Genomic DNA, 18,242 nt, shown 5'->3' on the forward strand with positions numbered 1-18,242 from the left:
TATCTTCCGACTGGGAACCCTCCAACCGCAGGGGATGAACTTGGACTTCACCAGTTTCTTCATCCCCCCTCCCCCCACCTTGTCTCAGCCGGATCCTTCCAGCCCGGCACCGCCTTCCTGACCTGCAGTCTTCTTCTTGACCTCTCCGCCTCCACCCTACTCCGACCTATCACCCTCACCTTGACCTCTTTCCACCTATCACATTTCCAACTCCCCTCCTCCAAGTCCCTCCTCCCTACCTTTTATCTTCTCCTGCTGAACACTCTCTGCTCATTCCTGAAGAAGGGCCTGTGCCCGAAACGTCGAATCTCCTGTTCCCTGGATGCTGCCTGACCTGCTGTGCTGTTCCAGCAATAAAGTTTCAACCTGCATAGGCCATGACAACTGGATCTTTCCCCTCCCACTCCAAGGGTTGGTCTGAAGAAGGGCCTGTGCCCGAAACGTCGAATCTCCTGTTCCCTGGATGCTGCCTGACCTGCTGTGCTGTTCCAGCAATAAAGTTTCAACTTTGATCTCCAGCATCTGCAGACCTCACTTTCTCCCTGCAGCTCAGTTGAGCTATCCTTAACCAGGCAGGCAATGCAATCTTTGGAACTCCCAATCCTGGCCCAGAGAATAATGCTATTCCCCTGACTATACTATCCCCAATTGTAATGTTTCTCTTTTCTCCCCCATCTTGAATAGCTTCCTGTACCATGGTGTTACAATTAGTTTGCTCATCCTTCCTTCACCTCCTGCTGTTATCTGCACAGGGAGCAATAATCTTAAACCTGTTAGCTGAGGTTCCTTCAGTACTCCCACCTGGATCCTTCGGCCTTTCTCACTCATAGTCACATCCTCCTGTCCCTGACCACTGACCAGATTCAAAGTAGTTAATCTAAAGAGTGTGATGCACTCCTGAAATAAAGCACACAGGTAACTGTCTTCTTCTCTGAGGTGTCAGAATGTTTGAAGATTGGGCTCCAGCTCATCAACTCTGAGCCAGAGTTCCTCAAGGAACCTTGCTATAGATGTAGTCACTATGAACAACAATGGCGTTCACCAGCTCCCACATTAGGCAGTTACAACACATCACCTGACCCTGCCTTTATATTTATTTAGTTAGTTAGTTATTTGTTTTTGTTTAGAAATCCCTACTGATCTTTTAGTTTAAATGACCTGTAAATATTTCCCCTATTTACCTTCAATCTGAAAGTAACCCATAATAAATAATCAAATTAATTGCTATTACCAACCAATGAATTTACAGTTTTCCTGGGATCACATTTTCTTTTGTGCTGGGGCCCTGATCCTGAGCTTCAATGTATCCTATTTTTTAAAATCCTTATAAACTAAAAAAGCAAACAAAAAGCTTCCCCACTGCACCAAATTCCCACACACTACCTCCAAATTCCCAAACCATATGACTATTCAGGCTGTCTCACTCTGGATGTGATCACTCCTTCCCATCTGAACCAGCTTCCAGGTCAAATTCAAGACACAGAGGATTCTCCCTGAAAATATTAGTAAGTCACACGCATGGTTTCAAGCACATCATTACTACATATTTTACTTTAAAATGAAATTTTCACTTTCTTTAAGTGAACACTGTCAAAAATCCAACCAGAAATTAGCGTGTGATAGCAAATAAGTGAGGACCTAGACAGATTGATTTTTGTTGGCTTTCAAGACTCCCTCATCAATGATTTCAGCTGGCAAATTTCCTTATTTTGAAGTTTATTTGTGATGCATTAGCTATAATCAATGCAATTCAAAAGTTCTGAGACTTCATTTTGCCAGAGCGGCGAGGAGAGAAGCAGTGGTGAAGCAAGGGCTGCCGGGAAGGGTGAGTTTTCCCGCATTAAAAGGGACTTACCTCAGGAGTCGGGCCTCCATTTGCTGAGAGGTGGAGGGAGGAGCGAAGGACTTCTGGGAAGTCATATATTTGTGTGGTTACATTACCCGAAACACTACTCGGGTAGTGTCTCCCACCCATCCTCCTCCTCTAACCAAAAAAACAGGTTCTGTGCGCCAGATTGGTAAGGTAACAAGTTTATTTTTTATTCCTTATTTTTCAACAGTCTCTGGGAATTTAGCATAGTGGAAATGGAGGTGAGGGCAGTTGAATGTTCCTCCTGCAGAATGTGGGAGGTAAGGGTCACCACTAGTGTCCCTGCTGACTACATCTGCAGGAAGTGCACCCAACTCCAGCTCCTCGAAAACCACATTAGGGAACTGGAGCTAGAGCTGGATGAACTTTGGATAATTCAGGAGGCAGATGGGGTTATTGAGAGGAGTTACAGGAAGGTAGTCACTCCTTAGGTACAAGAAAAAGGCAGATGGGTTACAGTCAGGGGATGGAAAGGGAATCGGCAGGCAGTGCAGGGATCCCCTATGGCCATTCCCCTCAACAATAAGTATACCGTTTTGGATACTGTTGGGGGGGGATGACTTACCTGGGGAAAGCAGTGGGGCACAGGGCTCTGGCACAGAGTCTGTCCCTGATGCTCAGAAGGGAAGGGGGCAGAGGAGCAGAGCAGTAGACATTGGGGACGCCATAGTTAGGGGGACAGATAGGAGGTTCTGTGGGAACGAGAGAGACTCACGTTTGGTGTGTTGCCTCCCAGGTGCCAGGGTTCGTGATGTCTCTGATTGTGTTTTGGGGATCCTTAAGGGGCAGGGGGAGTAGCCCCAAGTCGTGGTCCACACCAGCACCAACGACATAGGTAGGAAGAGAGATGGGGATTTAAGGCAGAAATTCAGGGAGCTAGGATGGAAGCTTAGAGCTAGGACGAACAGAGTTGTCTCTGGTTTGTTGCCCGTGCCACGTGCTAGTGAGGCGAGGAATAGGGAGAGAGAGAAGTTGAATACGTGGCTACAGGGATGGTGCAGGAGGGAGGGCTTTGGATTCTTGGATAATTGGGGCTCTTTCTGGGGTAGGTGAGACCTCTACAAGCAGGATGGTCTTCATCTGAACCAGAGGGGTATCAATATTCTGGGGGGGGGAATTCGCTAAGGCTATTGGGGTGGGTTTAAATTAATCCAGCAGGGGAATGGGAACCAAAATTGTAGTTCGAGTATAGAAAATGTTGAGAGTAGGGAGGTCCGAAATCAAATTTTAGGGACGCAACATGGCACCGGCAAGCAAGAAGTTGGTTTAAAGTGTGTACACTTCAATACCAGGAACATCCGGAATAAAGTGGGTGAACTTGCAGAATGGGTTGGTACCTGGAAATTCGATGTTGTGGCCATTTTGGAGACATTGATAGTGCAGGGACAGGAATGGTTGTTGCAGGTTCCAGGATTTAGATGTTTCAGTAAGAACAGAGAAGATGGTAAAAGAGGGGGAGGTGTGGCATTGTTGGTCAAGGACAGTATTACAGTTGTAGAAAGGATGTTTGGAGACTCGTCAACTGAGGTAGTATGGGCTGAGATTAGAAACAGGAAAGGAGAGGTCACCCTGTTGGGAGTTTTCTATAGGCCTCCAAATAGTTCCAGAGATGTAGAGGAAAGGATAGCAAAGATGATTCTCGATAGGAGTGAGAGAGACAGGGTAGTTGTCATGGGGGACTTCAACTTTCCAAATATTGACTGGGAACACTATGAGTACTATAGATGGGTCAGTTTTTGTCCAATGTGTGCAGGAGGGCTTCCTGACACAATATGTAGACAGGCCAACAAGGGGCAAAGCCACATTAGAGGAGAAAGTGAGGACTGCAGATCCTGGAGATCAGAGCTGAAAATGTGTTGCTGGAAAAGAGCAGCAGGTCAGGCAGCATCCAAGGAACAGGAGAATTGACGTTTCGGGCATAAGCCCTTCTTCAGGAATGAGGAAAGTGTGTCCAGCAGGCTAAGATAAAAGGTAGAGAGGAGGGACTTGGGGGAGGGGCGTTGGAAATGCGATAGGTGGAAGGAGGTCAAGGTGAGGGTGATAGTGGGGTGGGGGCAGAGAGGTCAGGAAGAAGATTGCAGGTTAGGAAGGCGGTGCTGAGTTCGAGGGATTTGACTGAGACAAGGTGGGGGGGGGGGAAATGAGGAAACTGGAGAAATCTGAGTTCATCCCTTGTGGTTGGAGGGTTCCTAGGCAGAACTATCGCATTTTCAACGCCCCTCCCCCAAGTCCCTCCTCCCTACCTTTTATCTTAGCCTGCTGGACACACTTTCCTCATTCCTGAAGAAGGGATTATGCCCGAAACGTCGATTCTCCTGTTCCTTGGATGCTGCCTGACCTGCTGCACTTTTCCAGCAACACATTTTCAGCTCTGATCTCCAGCATCTGCAGTCCTCACTTTCTCCTCGAAGATTATAACCTACTGCGAATCCTCTTGCAAGGATGCCTTTCTTGAAGAAGCTCTCTTCCTCCCTCGACAAAGATTTCAGTGAGTCCCTCTCTCACTGCACATCCCAGGTCATCTCCTCTGCACAGAAGCTCTTCAGCCACGTTCTCAAACAGACTTGCTACCACAGCCACATCTCCTTCCTCGGCACCTGCCTACGGAACCGACTGATCATCCGCTGCACCCGATGTGGCCTCCTCTATATTGGGGAGACAGGCCGCCTACTTGCGGAACGTTTCAGAGAGCACCTCTGGGACACCCGGACCAACCAACCCAACCACCCCGTGGCTCAACACTTCAACTCCCCCTCCCACTCCACCAAGGACATGCAGGTCCTTGGACTCCTCCATCGCCAGACCATAGCAACACGACGGTTGGAGGAAGAGCGCCTCATCTTCCGCCTAGGAACCCTCCAACCACAAGAGATGAACTCGGATTTCTCCAGTTTCCTCATTTCCCCCCCCCCCCACCTTGTTTCAGTCAAATCCCTCGAACTCAGCACCGCCTTCCTAACCTGCAATCTTCTTCCTGACTTCTCTGCCCCCACCCCACTCTGGCCTATCACCCTCACCTTAACCTCCTTCCACCTATCGCATTTCCAACGCCCCTCCCCCAAGTCCCTCCTCCCTACCTTTTATCTTAGCCTGCTGGACACACTTTCCTCATTCCTGAAGAAGGGCTTATGCGCGAAACGTCGATTCTCCTGTTCCTTGGATGCTGCCTGACCTGCTGCTCTTTTCCAGCAACACATTTTCAGCTCAGCGAAGCCACATTAGATTTGGTACTAGGTAATGAGCCCGGCCAGGTGTTAGACTTGGAAGTAGGTGAGCACTTTGGTGATAGCAATCACAATTCTGTTATGTTTACTTTAGTGATAGAAAGGGATAGGTGTATACCACTAGGCAAGAGTTACAGCTGGGTGAAAGGCAATTGCGATGCGATTAGGCAAGATTTAGGAAGCATAGGATGGGGAAGGAAACTGCAGGGGATGGGCACATTAGAAATGTGGAGCTTATTCAAGGAAAAGCTCCTGTGTGTCCTAGATAAGTATATACCTGTCAGGCAGGGAGGAAGCTGTAGAGCGCGGGAGCCGTGGTTTACGAAGGAAATGGAATCTCTAGTCAAGAGGAAGAAGAAGGCTTATGTTAGGATGAGATGTGAAGGCTCAGTTAGGGCGCTTGAGGATTACAAGGTAGCCAGGAAAGACCTAAAGAGAGAGCTTTAGGAAACATGAGGTTGGCGGATAGGAGCAGGGTAAACCCTAAGGCTTTCTATAGATATTTAAGGAATAAAAGAATGACGAGAGTAAGATTAGGGCCAATCAAGGATAGTAGTGAGAAGTTGTGTGTGGAGTCAGAGGAGATAGGGGAAGTGCTACATGAATATTTTTCGACAGTTTTCACTCTAGAAAATGACAATGTTGTCGAGGAGAATACTGAGGTACAGGCCTACCTACCAGACTGGGGGTGATAGAGATTCACAAGGAATAGGTAGTAGAGATCCTGCAGAGTGTGAAAATAGATAAGTCCCCTGGGCCAGATGGGATTTATCCTAGGGTCCTCTGGGAAGCCAGGGAGGAGATTGCCGAGCCTTTGGCATTGATCTTTAAATCGTCATTGTCTACAGGAATAGTGCCAGAAGACTGAAGGATGGCAAATGTCGTTCCCCTGTTCAAGAAGGGGAGTAAAGACAACCCTGGTAATTATAGACCAGTGAGCCTTACTTCAGTTGTTAGTAAAGTGTTGGAAAAGGTTATAAGAGATAGGATTTATAACCATCTAGAAAAGAATAATTTGATTAGGGATAGTCAGCACGGTTTTGTGAAGGGTAGGTCGTGCCTCACAAACTTTATTGAGTTCTTTGAGAAGGTGACCAAACAGGTAGATGAGAGTAAACCGGTTGATGTGGTGTATATGGATTTCAGCAAGGCTTTCTATAAGGTTCCCGACAGTAGGCTATTGTACAAAATGCGGAGGAATGGAATTGTGGGAGATATAGCAGTTTGGATCAGTAATTAGTTTGCTGTAAGAAGACAGGGTGGTGGTTGATGGGAAATGTTCATCCTGGAGTCCAGTTACTAGTGGTGTACCGCAAGGGTCGGTGTTGGGTCCACTGCTGTTCATCATTTTTATAAATGACCTGGATGAGGGTGTAGAAGGGTAGGTTAGTAAATTTGCAGACGACACTAAGGTCGGTGGAGTTGTGGATAGTGACAAAGGATATTGTAGGTTACAGAGAGACATAGATAAGCTGCAGAGCTGGGCTGAGAGGTGGCAAATGGAGTTTAATGCGGACAAGTGTGAGGTGATTCACTTTGGTCGGAGTAACCGGAATGCAAAGTACTGGGCTAATGGTAAGATTCTTGGTAGTGTAAATGAGCTGAGAGGTCTCGGTGTCCAGGTACACAGATCTTTGAAAGTTGCCACCTAGGTTGACAGAGTTGTTAAGAAGGCATACAGTATTTTAGCTTTTATTAATAGAGGGATCGAGTTCCGGAACCAGGAGGTTATGCTGCAGCTGTACAAAACTCTGGTGCAGCCGCACTTGGAGTATTGTGTACAGTTCTGGTCACCGCATTATAGGAAGGATGTGGAAGCTTTGGAAAGGGTGGAGAGGAGATTTACTAGGATGTTGCCTGGTATGGAGGGAAGGTCTTACGAGGAAAGGCTGAGGGACTTGAGGCTGTTTTTGTTGGAGAGAAGAAGGTTGAGGGGTGGCTTAATAGAGACGTACAAGATAATCAGAGGGTTAGATAGGGTGGACAGGGAGAGCCTTTTGCTAAGTACAGTGACGGTAAGCACAAGGGGGATAGCTTTAAATTGAGGTGTGATAGATATAGGACAGATGTCAGAGGTAGTTTCTTTACGCAGAGAGTAGTAAGGGTATGGAATGCTTTGCCTGCAACGGTAGTAGATTTGCCAACTTTTAAGTACATTTAAGTTGTCATTGGACAAGCACATGGACGCACATGAATAGTGTAGGTTAGATGGGCTTCAGATTGGTATGATAGGTCGGTGCAACATCGAAGGCCAAAGGGCCTGTACTGTGCTGTAATGTTCTATGTTCTCTGTTCATACTCCTGTGTTGTAAATCTATCATTTAGCTTATCTGTAGATTGTATCATTCATTCAAGTTTGACAGCATAGAGTCATACATCATGGAAACAGACCCTTTGGTCCAGTCAGTCCATGCTGACCATAATCCCACTAAATCAGTCCCATCTACCTGCACTTGCCCCATATCCCTCCAATCATTTCTTATTGATATTCTTATCCAAATGTCTTTACAAGTTATAACTGTACCGATATCCACTACTTCCTCAGGACGTTCACTCCACACATGATGTAAACAATCTCTGTGTCTTTTTAAAATCTTCCTCCTCTCACCTTAAATATATGCCCCTAGTCTTGAAATCCCCACCTTAATGAAAAGACGCCTGCCATTCACCTTATCTGTAGCCCTCATGATTGTAGGTCACTCCTCATACTCCTACAATGTAGTGAAAGAAGTGCCAGCCTATCCAGCCTCTGCTCATAATCCAAACCTGCCATTCCTAAAAACATCCTGGTAAGTCTTTTCTAAACCTTCTCTAGCTTAATAAGTTCCTTCCTACAACAGAGTGACCAGAACTGGACATAGTATTCCAAAAGAGGTTTCACCAACGTCCTGCACAATTTCAATATGATATCTCAACTCTGAAACTCAAAGGTCTGAGCAATGAGGACCCCACTCTGTCTCCACAAGTTAAGGTAGTGTTGTGCCCATTTAGAATTTGGTTTTGATATGAGTACATGGTTAAAGAATTTTTAAAATGTTTTATAAAAACAAAAAGCAGAATTTAATTGAAAATTGAGAAAGTTGTGCACTGTTCAGGTTAGAGGCATGAAGGCGAGTAGGCAACAGAATTTTTAAAAATCTTGCTGTATATGTCTGTGGAATATTGTCAGTAGAGAATTTGCAATAAAAATATTTTAAACCATGACACATTATTGATCGAGTTGTCCAAAGATTTTGCAGTCGAGAAGAGAAACTTGCCAGCAGCTAAAGCCTGCGCTCTATCATATGCAGGTCAGAATTTCATCACCAGCAATGCAGGACAGCTCTCACTAAAAGCTGCGTTTCAAATTCAAACTGCAGCCACATTTTCTTTTTCATTCTTCCTTCTAATTTCTTCCCATCTTTTTACAAATATAGTAAGTTTTCAAACTCATATCTAACAGCCAGTGTACTAGGTTTATTTAATAATGTAGTGGAGGCACAGCCAATGCGTCTCCATTTTATATTCAAAGGTTAAAAGTATGCATATTAAGTGCAGGATATACTTTAATAAATATGCACAAACATCCCAACATCATATTCTGCACACAAGCTATATTTATATAATATGTACATGACTTGCTTAATCATGCATCATATTTATTTATACTTACTCAATTTGATAAGGCTGACATTTTCAGTTTTGAAAAGTGCCAAGTATGTTTTGAATTACTCTGCAAGGGTCATAGTGTCATAGAGTCATAGAGATGTAAAGCATGGAAACAGACCCTTCGGTCCAACCCGTCCATGCCGACCAGATATCCCAACCCAATCTAGTCCCACGTGCCAGCACCCGGCTCATATCCCTCCAAACCCTTCCTATTCAAAATGTTGCAATTGTACCAGCCTCCACCACTTCCTCTGGCAGCTCATTCCATACACATACCACCCGCTGAGTGAAAAAGTTGCCCCTTAAGTCTCTTTTATATCTTTCCCCTCTCACCCTAAACCTATGCCCTCTAGTTCTGGACTCCCCAACCCCAGGGAAAAGACTTTGCCTATCTACCCTATCCATGCCCCTCATCATTTTGTAAACTCTATAAGGTCACCCCTCAGCCTCCGACGCTCCAGGGAAAACAGCCCCAGCCTGTTCAGCCTCTCCCTATAGCTCAAATCCTCCAACCCTGGCAACATCCTTGTCAATCTTTTCTGAACCCTTTTGAGTTTCACAAAATATTTCCAATAGGAAGGAGATCAGAATTGCACGCAATATTCCAACAGTGGCTTAACCTATGTCCTGTACAGCCACAACATGACCTCCCAACTCCTGTACTCAATACTCTGACCAATAAAGGAAAGCATACAAACGCCTTCTTCACTATCCTATCTACCTGCGACTCCACTTTGAAGGAGCTATGAACCTGCACTCAAAGGTTTCTTTGTTCAGCAACACTCCCTAGGACCTTACCATTAAGTGTATAAGTCCTGCTAAGATTTGCTTTCCCAAAATGCAGCACCTCACATTTATCTGAATTTACTCCATCTGCCACTTCTCAGCCCATTGGCCCATCTGGTCAAGATCCTGTTGTAATCTGAGGTAACCCTTTGCCAGTCTTCCGGCACCTCACCTGTGACTATCGATGATACAAATATCTCAGCAAGAGGCCTAGCAATCACTTCTCGAGCTTCCCACAGAGTTCTCGGTACACCTGATCAGGTCCTGGGGATTTATCCACCTTTAACTGTTTCAAGACATCCAGCACTTCCTCCTCTGTAATCTGGACATTTTGCAAGATGTCACCATCTATTTCCCTGCAGTCTATATCTTCCATATCTTTTTCCACAGTAAATACTGATGCAAAATATTCATTTAATATCTCCCCCATTTTCTGCAGCTCCAGAGGTCAAATGCATCAAAAGTTAAGACTCAGGTGAAGCTAGCTGTTTCACACTGCTACATGCAGTGGGAACGTGTGCAGAACTTTGCATTAACCAGGATGCTGCTGTCAAGTCAAAATGACATTCTGCTTTCCCACAAATGAATAACATGGTTTATGAATTTCAGTGGAGAAAGTGAGCACTGCAGATGCTGGAGATCAGAGCTGAAAATGTGTTGCTGGAAAAGCGCAGCAGGTCAGGCAGCATCCAAGGAGCAGGAGAATCAACGTTTCAGGCATGAGCCTTTCTTCAGGAAGAAGGGCTCATGCCGAAACATCGATTCTCCTGCTCCTTGGATGCTGCCTGACCTGCTGCGCTTTTCCAGCAACACATTTTCAGTTATGAATTTCAGTGCCTACATGATATCAGGTATGTAATCAGTACATCCCAACAATAGATGGATCATATCAAACAACATGACCATTTTGCTGTGTGATGATACTATGTCTTTCAGAGGTGTATTTTGTCTTTTTTTTCTGAAGAGAGGTTTTCAGACAAAGGTGATGCACTGTCTATGTGGAGCCAATAAAATAAACAGCTTGTGAGCCCTTAGGGTTTTTTTTGTTTAATATTTGGAACAATAGAAGCAGCCAGAATGGGTAGGGCCAGTTCCCACAGAACCAGGATTTCTAGTTTCAGTAGCAGTTATTGATGGGGTCTTGATGAAGTGTTTGTTTTCCTCCCTTGGTTACAGCTAAAAGCTGGGCCTGCTTTTCCTGCTGCTGGATTTGCATGTGAGGCAATCTGTTTATTGAATTTGCCTTTGTTAAAGATGTATTAATGGATGCTACTATATTGGAGCAGTTATTGTTTAGTAGTAAAATAATCTATTAGTCTATTAAATTTTCCAAGAGGGTTCCAACTCAGCCAATTCTTTGCTTTATTTTTCTTTTGTTGTATTTTAACAATAGTATATGAATAAAGTGTATTTTGCTTCAAATCTGGTAGTTTTACAAATTGAATTGCATCTGGAACACCACACCTTACACTTACTTTTAAAACCAGAAAAGGTTAGGGTCGAGACTATGTTCTGAATATATTTTGAGGGGTTTGGTCTGGTCCATAACAGCTGTCTGCCACAGGCAGAGTACTGTACCAAAGAAGAGTCATTCATGACTCAACACATTTACTCTATTTCTCTATCCAGAGATGTTGCCTGACCTTCTGAGTTTCTCCAGCACGTTCTGTTGTTATGAAGCAGACTAATGATTATTCAAAGAGTTCATGATTGCAAAACCCAGGACATAATCTCTAATGTTTCATGTAATTCTGTAATTGGGGAGCAATTACTGAACAATTCTGTGTCAGGAATTACACGAAGAACCAATTTAGGGGAATTAGTTTAGATTGTAGTATGGCTGACTTACACTTGTTAGTGGTATATGTATTCACATACAGGCTCTGATTCTCTGCAGGCAAAAGTAATTTGTCCAGGCATTCAATGTTTTCAATTAAACAAATGTTTGGGCAACACTTTTCCCTGATGCATTCCCCATGGCATGTATCAACCACAGTTGACTTGTCTTTTTTGAATTTAAACAACTGCTTTGGGATGACTGTTCTGGGTACATTCACCATGGCAATGCCTTGACCTGTCAGAATTCCTTCAACAACCAATTCCTTTAACAACCTGTTTTCATGCAACATGAACTTTTGTTCCCATGAAATCTTTAATTTTTGTATCTGTTCTGAAGAGTGAAAGATAAATAGCTTCATTAATGTCTCTTCGAAGATTCAGAAGAGAAATAGCCAACTGGTTATAGGCATCTATTTTTACATTGAAATCCAAAAGCACACATTTCAGTTTTTTTGTGCATGATTGTGTTTCAGTGTTTCATACTCCCATGTCCTGGTCAAGCTTTTCCTGTAAGATGCAGCAATTCTCTACTATTGCATGAATATACATGAAGTGAGGACATATGAAGTATAGAAGCAGTTGTATTCTCTGGCTATTTTGACCTAGGTTACAATTATTTCTGCATAATCCAACAACAATTTATACTTACTGCTTTTCATTGTTTTCTTTTCTGTTTCTCTTATATTCTTGGTGTGATGTCACTCTCTCCAAAACAAGTGCAAAACACAATTCTAGTTCTATCTGTTTGACAAGCTTCTAATGAATCAAGTTAAAGTAAATTTTATTGCGTGGGCTTTTTAAATGATCCCGTGATTTTGGAAGTGCTAACAAAGTGTAAGCTTATGAAATAGGAGCAGGATGAGATCATAGAGCTCCAGAAGCTTGCTCAATCATTTAATCATGATGAAGCTTTGACCTCAATTCCACTTTCCATCCTGATCCCCATATTCATTACAGTTCAAATGTCTATCAATCACAGCCTAGAAATCTACCAATGGCTAAGTAGCCATAGCTCTTTGGTATATAGAATTCTACAGGTTTACAATATCCCAAGTGAAGGGACTTCTTCTGATCTTAGCCCTAAATGAACCCACTCCTTATCCTGGGACTGCCCTCTATGTTCTTAACTCTCCAGTCAGGGCAATCAGCTGCTCAGCATCCATCCTTTAAAATCTTCTCAGAATCTTATATCTCAAGGAGATCAACTCTCATTTTTTAAAGAAGATCTACCCATATAAACCCATTTGACTCGATCTTTCCTCTTCCCTTTACCCCAGGTTTCATAAGCATGTTGGGGTGTATGGAATTTGATTTGAGATAGAATACTGAGAATAGAGTTTTGAAATTTGAGACTATCCAAGGAAATGTTGGAATAGACAATCCTAGAGGTTACATTGCCATGGCTGTGGAATTCGGCAGTGGATGACTTGAGGTAAGTAGACAACATTAAGTAGCTGGAATTAGACAATCTTTGTAATATAGCAGCTGTGCAGTGAAATCTCAACTTAGAGTCACATAAATACTAAGGTTGCCTGGTTCAGCCTCAGACAGATGCCAGGAAAAAGGAATGAAGTCAATGCCTAGAGAATGGAGTTGGTGGCAGGGGTCACTTAAGTAGTTCAGGCTCAATTAATTTTTTAACATTTTCAGGCATGTCTCTTGTGCTAACAATTGTGACACCCACTTATTCATTAGTGTGACTGCACATTGAGTAATGTAGGCGCCTTGAGATGTCAAGATGCCCTTTCTTTAAATTATGGCTGTGTGTCATTATTCAAAACTGATATTATGGCCAGTCTGGAAATATATTTATCAATGCTGATATTTAAAAAATGCCTAGAACAACAAGATTAATGGATGAAATTAGGGTTTCAATTATTTATTTTCAGAAACAAATGTCATAAAAAAATTTTGACAGTAATTTGTCGAAAAATTCTGTTTCAGTGTGCAAAGGCTAATTGAATCAAACAAAAAGGATACTCCAGTTGAAGCAGCATCTCCATGGAATTGCCTATTGATTTATGACAATCTGTCTCAAACAATTATGTTTTTCCTTGGCAATTTGTTAAGTATTGTCACATTCTTAAAGACACTCTAAATCATTTCAAACACAAAGCAACTTGCTATATCCTTGAGTGGTTACAAAGTTTAGAAGTAATGAATGTGGATTTTTTTCCAAATTTTACCAGTTTTGAGGCAGTCATTGGAGTAAAATAGGTTCTAGGAGGTTAAGTTCAAATAAAGTAAGATTCAGTGAAAAGTGAAAAATCACAAAAAAGGAGTACTTGTATTATCTTCTAAGTTAAGTCTATTGTTGAGGCAATACAATATGAATTGTATTTTATATGTGGCTGTTGCAGTGTGATATTTTGCAAGTTTATAAATATATAAAATAACTTAAAAGACGTATTTACATAAACACGTGCAGAGAAAACATTCAAATGCATTTTCTTGTTTCTAAAATCTCTGTGTCCATTACTTATAATTGAAATGATTGCGTTTCAGGATTTTGTGTCCCATTTTTGCAGCAAAACTGAAGGTATCTAAGGTTGTCGAATGACTTTTCACTGAATTTTGCTTTATAGGTATTGTAAAGGTCGCGATATTTGTGGTCGGCGGAAAAGCAATGACACCATTGACCTGAAAGAGAAAGCTGCCGACAAAGGTTTACTTAGCTAGGCTAGGTGACCACCATAAGTCAACTGTCAGAAAACCCAAACTGATGTCCTTTAGGGAAGGAATGTGCTCCCTTTATCCGATGGTTACATGTAACTCCAGACCCACCGTGACAGGGCTGAATCTTTGAAGTCACTCTGTTTAAGGGTAATTAGGGCTGGGCAAAAAAAACGCTGATTCTGCCAGCACCGCCCACTTCCATTAATCGAACGAAGCAATTTAAACTATGGTGCTGCAGGAGAGACTTACAGATCGGGGTAAGTGTGGAATAAACACTGTCCGTGTGGATTAAATGTTGTTCACACAGAGTGTGCAGTGTAGATTAGTGAGAGCTCAGCCTCAGCATTTCTCCTGTGGATATATCAGTTCATGCGCTGACAGCCTGACCAAGCTGGGAAATGGACATGACACTAACTGGCTTCTGTGATTACACCGGAATAAACACCCCCATGTTACTTGGAAACTGTTGACTTGTTCTGTTGTGCAACCCACGAGGACTGGACACCAGTTGATTCCCGAGGACTTTCTGAGTGGAATTTTCCAGCCGTGGGGAGACTGCGAAGTGAATTTGTCAGCAAGTGGTGACTGTAGACCTCACCCTTTGTACCGAGCTCAGGCGCCCCGAGTGCTCGAACCATTTGAATGTGTTACTCTTCCTCGACCACGTCAGTTTATGAGCCAGTGATAAGAATGTGACAAAGCACGGACAGAGAGAGAGAGAGAGAGCAGCAACATCACCTTGCAAACTCCACAGCCTCCTCTATTACCTCGTCGGAGATGGAGGAAGAAGACTTGGACGCTACAGTTTATTAGGTTTGTTCAGGTCAAATAAGAACTTCGGGAGTCTGCTCGTTAGAGCTGATTTGCACTTTATTTTGACGTTATCTTGAATTGATTATTTTTCCCCCTTCTGATTTTTATGTTTACAGATAGTAACAGGGTAAAACTGGTTTCTAAAGAAAAGTGAAATGATGTGACAGTTGTGAACCAGAAATGCAAACAAAAGCAAGTGAAAGATGGAACCGACCACAGGGATGTTTGAAACGGACCCCCAGAAATAACGGAGTGAATTTAATGATGGTCAGACCGAGTTGATGATCATTTCCTCGCCACCGTCACCGAGACAAGGTCTCGACCAAAGGCTCTCCCTCGCACTGCTCCGTCGGCAGGTTTCCTCCGGGGATCGGACCGGGGCTGGGTTGCTGCACTGAGCACTAACCGGCCGGCTGATCAGCTCAGGGAGGCAGCGCTGGGGTGGGACTGGCCTGTGTGCTGGGGGCTCTCTCCCGGCCCCTGGAGGCTGAGGAACCAGCTACTACTCCTCTGGAAGATAGTGAGGGAGAGGGAGGGAAACGTTCCTCGGAGGGTGAGCTCCACACATTTCTGCGCTGACGGTAACTGACCTCGGTGGGGGGACCATGAATGTGACTCCATTCAGTTTAGAATTACTTGGAGGGTTTCCCAGGAACTTCTCCCTATTCCCTCCCAGTAGCAACCAGAGCTTTTGGGAGACTGTCCATTTAAACATCAACCTGCTGTTCTCGGGTTATGAACCCACCACCATTGTCTTGGGGGTGATCTACACTCTGTCCTTCATCACTGGGTTAGTGGGCAATGTCATGGCTTTGAGGGCGTTGACCAGGAAGCGGAGAAACCGACTGGCCGGCGCCGCCGCTACCCGCAGTCTGCTGGTCAACCTGGCGACCTGTGATATGATGGTGGTGTGTATCTGCATGCCCGTGACTCTGGGTCATCAGGTCTACAACGCCTGGGTGTTTGGGGACTTCATGTGCAGGGCCGTTCCATTTGTCCAGGCGGTTGCAGTCTCCGCCAGCGTCTTAAGCCTGGCGGTGATAAGCCTGAACCGTTACTACAGTGTGCACAGCCCCCTGCACGCCAGGGCGTTCTTCACCTGGAGAAGGATCTGCTACATGATCGCCGGGGTCTGGCTTCTATCGTCCGGCCTCTGCATGCCTCTCATCTTCATGAATCAGACCGAAGAGCTGGTGCTGCTGGACGGCAGGCTGACCATCCCGGTGTGCACAGAGAGCTGGTCCTCGCTGACGCTCAGGCAGGGCTATAACTTCCTGCTGTTCTGCGCTCTCTATGGCTTCCCGGTGCTCTTCAACCTCCTCATCTGCTTCCTGACCGCCCGGCGTCTCTGGAGTAACCAGGACCGATTCCAGGAGGGGAACAAGAGGCAGCTGGTAGGCAGCAGCTCCCGTCTGAAGACCCGCAAGAAGATTGTCAAGATGGTAGTGGCCCTGGTTCTCCTCTTCACCTTGTCCTGGCTGCCCTTCTACGTGATTGACATCTGGATTGACTTCAGCGTTCCCAATGCCCAGCCAGACGGTGCCCACCAGGACTGGGTCCTTCACGTCAGGTCCTTTGCCCAGTGGTTAGGTCTCACCAACTCCAGCCTCAACCCGCTGTGCTACTGCTTCATGGGCAACCTCTGCAGGTCTGTGAAGAGGATCAAGAAAAGCTACAGGGAGCGAATCTCTTCCGCCCTCAACCTGAACGTGTCTCAGACTCCATCCAACTCCTCGATGCTGCTGGGTTACCGAGCTGCCAATGACATCCCCAAAACTGACTTCACCAACTGGACAGGAGGCCCAACCCTCACCAAAGGCGAAAGTGGATCTTCTGGAACTATTTGCGAGACAGCCTTCGAATGAGCCCTGGAAACCTTTAACTGTAGTGAACTTGTTCAGACATGAGATACTCCAGTGCTCTTTACCAGACCCACTTTATCCCGAGTTTGCACTCCGTCAAGTAATCAGGAGTATGATTTCTGTGAAGTTGTTTCGGTCCCTGCTCCTACACACACACACACACAAAAACTTACCTCTTCCTGCAATTTTCCTTTGAAACGGGCGGGAGCGCTATTGATGGGTCAATATTCAGTCCCGGGGTTATTCCTGCCTCGTTCAGGAGTCGGCGTGCATCATGTATCATAAGCCCTCAGATCAAAAGAGAAGTGAGATCCAAGGACAAGTGCCCCTCCCTGCGATGCGAAGGGTATGATTCTATGACTCTATGATTAAGACTGAACCAGCTGCCACCTCAAGGAAAATCGCCACCTATTAAATATAGGCAGATGGTAAAATGAAATTACAGCATTGTAATGGACGGAGAAAATATGGAGTGTAGATAATCATTGAAAATAAAAGAAGTAATAACATTCTGATTAAGTCACTCGGGCATAGCCCCAAGGTGTTGCTTTCTGACTTTGCATGATACAATAGTCTTCCAGGTTTACTATTCGGAGCTTTGGATATTTTATAGCATTAAACAGTAACACGATAATAGTGTTGAGGTTCTGGAGAAAGGCTCTCTTGTTGAACAGAACACAAATAGATTTAGTTAAAAATCACACCACACCAGGTTATAGTCCAACAGGTTTGTTTGGAGGCACTAGCTTTCCAAACGCTGCTTCTTCATCAATGGTTGATTATGAGCTTCCTAGTGCTTCCAAATAAACATGTTGGACTATAACCTGATGTTGTGTGATTTTTAATTTTGTCCACCCCAGTCCAACACCGGCTCCTCCAAATCACCAGTCGATTTAGCATTGGAATAGGTCTGGGTCCTCACACAAATACAGACTCGCAAGGGACAGAAATCTGATGTGCAGTTTCATTCCACTTGTGCCAGCCCCTCTGCACCAGGGCTGCTGAATAAAATGAAAATGAATTGAAATACATCACAAGGCAACTTGAAAGCATTGCTAAAGGCCATTGCTAAAGTCTCGGATATGGGGATTAAATATACTTAATCCATTACGTCAAAGAAATCAATGTGAATCTTTTTTTGTGAAAATGTTTTGTTTACATCCGTTTATTTGATAATTGTAAAATGTCCATGTTTTGTAATTATGTTGGTGACTGTCACTGAATTAACATAAACTAAGTTGATACTAATTGTCAGCCATTTTGTCCCTATTTTTAATTCTTCTCAAAAAAGTTCATTCGACCTAATGTCAGCACTGCCCCACTAGAGCACACCAGGATCATCATATGTAAAACTTGCATCATACCTCTGGATTTAGTTTCATTTTAATGTTATCCCTCAGTTATATGTTATTTTCTGGAGGTTTGGTCCTTTTTCCCTACCAGACACAATCCCCTTAATGAAGGGATTCATCAGTTATATTGGCACAGGCTAACTCAGCAATTGGTTTCTCCAGTGACTGACTG

General features: G+C 44.2%; 1 protein-coding gene across 1 annotated transcript; it reads left to right on the forward strand.

The window, feature by feature from the left end:
• The first annotated feature begins 13,368 nt into the window (after positions 1-13,368).
• Positions 13,369-17,967, forward strand: LOC122561924 (QRFP-like peptide receptor). The gene is made up of 2 exons (XM_088000594.1): positions 13,369-14,856; positions 14,973-17,967. The coding sequence occupies exon 2, from the start codon at positions 15,462-15,464 to the stop codon at positions 16,719-16,721; it is 1,260 nt and encodes a 419-aa protein (XP_087856720.1). The 5' UTR covers positions 13,369-14,856; positions 14,973-15,461; the 3' UTR covers positions 16,722-17,967.
• The last annotated feature ends 275 nt before the right edge of the window (positions 17,968-18,242 follow it).

This window comes from Chiloscyllium plagiosum, unplaced genomic scaffold (assembly GCF_037043375.1).
Source record: "Chiloscyllium plagiosum isolate Xiang-an unplaced genomic scaffold, Cpla_swu_hap1 HiC_scaffold_25, whole genome shotgun sequence".
In the NCBI taxonomy this organism is placed as follows: Eukaryota; Metazoa; Chordata; class Chondrichthyes; order Orectolobiformes; family Hemiscylliidae; genus Chiloscyllium; species Chiloscyllium plagiosum.

Bases quoted from the DNA above. Each gene is read 5' to 3' on its own strand.
- LOC122561924 (XM_088000594.1), top strand. From the start codon at position 15,462: ATGAATGTGACTCCATTCAGTTTAGAATTACTTGGAGGGTTTCCCAGG.